The 1,402-nt window shown below is 60.2% G+C and overlaps 1 protein-coding gene across 1 annotated transcript in view; it reads left to right on the top strand.

Annotated features, from left to right (window-relative positions):
- The window catches only part of SLC13A4 (solute carrier family 13 member 4), a 39,135-nt gene that overhangs the window by 3,228 nt on the left and 34,505 nt on the right, over positions 1-1,402 (top strand). The window contains exon 2 of the mRNA XM_045288920.1: positions 1,127-1,255. Coding sequence (XP_045144855.1) covers positions 1,127-1,255 — 129 coding nt within the window. The remainder of the gene's footprint in view (positions 1-1,126; positions 1,256-1,402) is intronic.

The following is a 1,402-nucleotide window of genomic DNA, read 5'->3' on the forward strand; positions in this document are numbered from 1 at the left end:
GTGCTGGTATTTGCACGCAGCCAGAGGGGGTGTCGCATCTCAAGTCCCTGATGAAGAGGCAGACCTGTTTGGGGACAGCACTTAAAGCAGGACTGCCGCTCTGCTTGTTCAAAGTGGACACCACCAACACCACCCCACCCCTCCTTTCCCCCCCCACCCCAAACTAAATATCATGTGTCGTTCAGGATACAAATCAAAGGAGAGCAGAGGTTTCCTGGTCGGGATGAAGTTAGAGAAGGGGCTGGGTTCCTTCTGCCCCACGGGGCATTCCTGAGACACTACACCCACACACACACACACACACACACACACAGACCCCAGAGCTACAAAGGCTCCTTCCGGGTTACTTGTAGTCCGAGAGCCTCACCTCTTAGGGGCCGTGCCTTCTTCCACACGCCGCTGAACTGAGCCTGGCTTCGCTCAGGGCTCAGGTGGGACCCATCACACCCATCCACCCTAGCAATCTGGAAGCACCTTCCAGAAACAAACCGGCGGCCACTGCGTGGATTCCGGCCCACAGCACCCCCGCGTGGTGCAGCATAGAACTGCACCGCGGGGCTTTCCGGGCTGTGTCCCCCTAGTAACCCAAACCAAAGCCGAGACCCATCACTGTCATGTTCATTCCAACCCATGGCCAGGGTCGAGTCTACAGGACAGGGGAGAGTCGCCCCAAAGGGGTTCGCAGGCTGTCTTCTTGACAGAAGCTGACAACCCCATCTTTCGCCCCCGGTTCAAACCACCAACCTTAGCAGCCCAGCACCTGACCACAGCAACTCTGAGACGTCTAGGTGAACGCACACTGTTTGTGCTCCTTGAGGACCTTTGAAACACCATCACCTGGAAGGCTCTGGTCTCGGGCAAACGTGACCACAGACTGCTAGGTGCTGGCTTTGAGCCCCACCTTCGAGGTACCTGCTCTGGGCCTGGACCGCCAGTTAGCATTCACCATCCATCTCCCGGGTTTCAGGTTCCAGCAGAGCGATGGGACTGCCCACTCATTGCCAGCTGAGCACCAGGCCTCGCCGCATTCCCTGTCCAGCCAGCAGGGGCACGCTGTGTCCAGGACTAGGGCTGGGCTCTCCCGGCAGCAGCTGCCCTGCCCCTGACCACCTCTGCCCCCTTGCAGGAGGCTTCGTGTGCCTATGTGCTCATCGTCACGGCCGTGTACTGGGTGTCCGAGGCCGTGCCGCTCGGAGCTGCAGCCCTGGTGCCTGCCTTCCTCTACCCGTTCTTCGGAGTTCTCCGGGCCAGCGAGGTGAGTGGCGCCCGGCCGGTCCCTGGAGGGCCAGCGGAGGAGGGCACCCGGCAAGTGGGGACTCACAGAGCACTTGGAGGCGGGGCCTGTGTTCACCTTCTAAGGACCCCTTAGCACTGAGCCTGTACACCTACTACTACTACACAC

The sequence above is a fragment of the Echinops telfairi genome, unplaced genomic scaffold, assembly GCF_000313985.2.
Source record: "Echinops telfairi isolate 266 unplaced genomic scaffold, ASM31398v2 ScPeMD7_23;HRSCAF=83, whole genome shotgun sequence".
Classification (NCBI taxonomy): domain Eukaryota; kingdom Metazoa; phylum Chordata; class Mammalia; order Afrosoricida; family Tenrecidae; genus Echinops; species Echinops telfairi.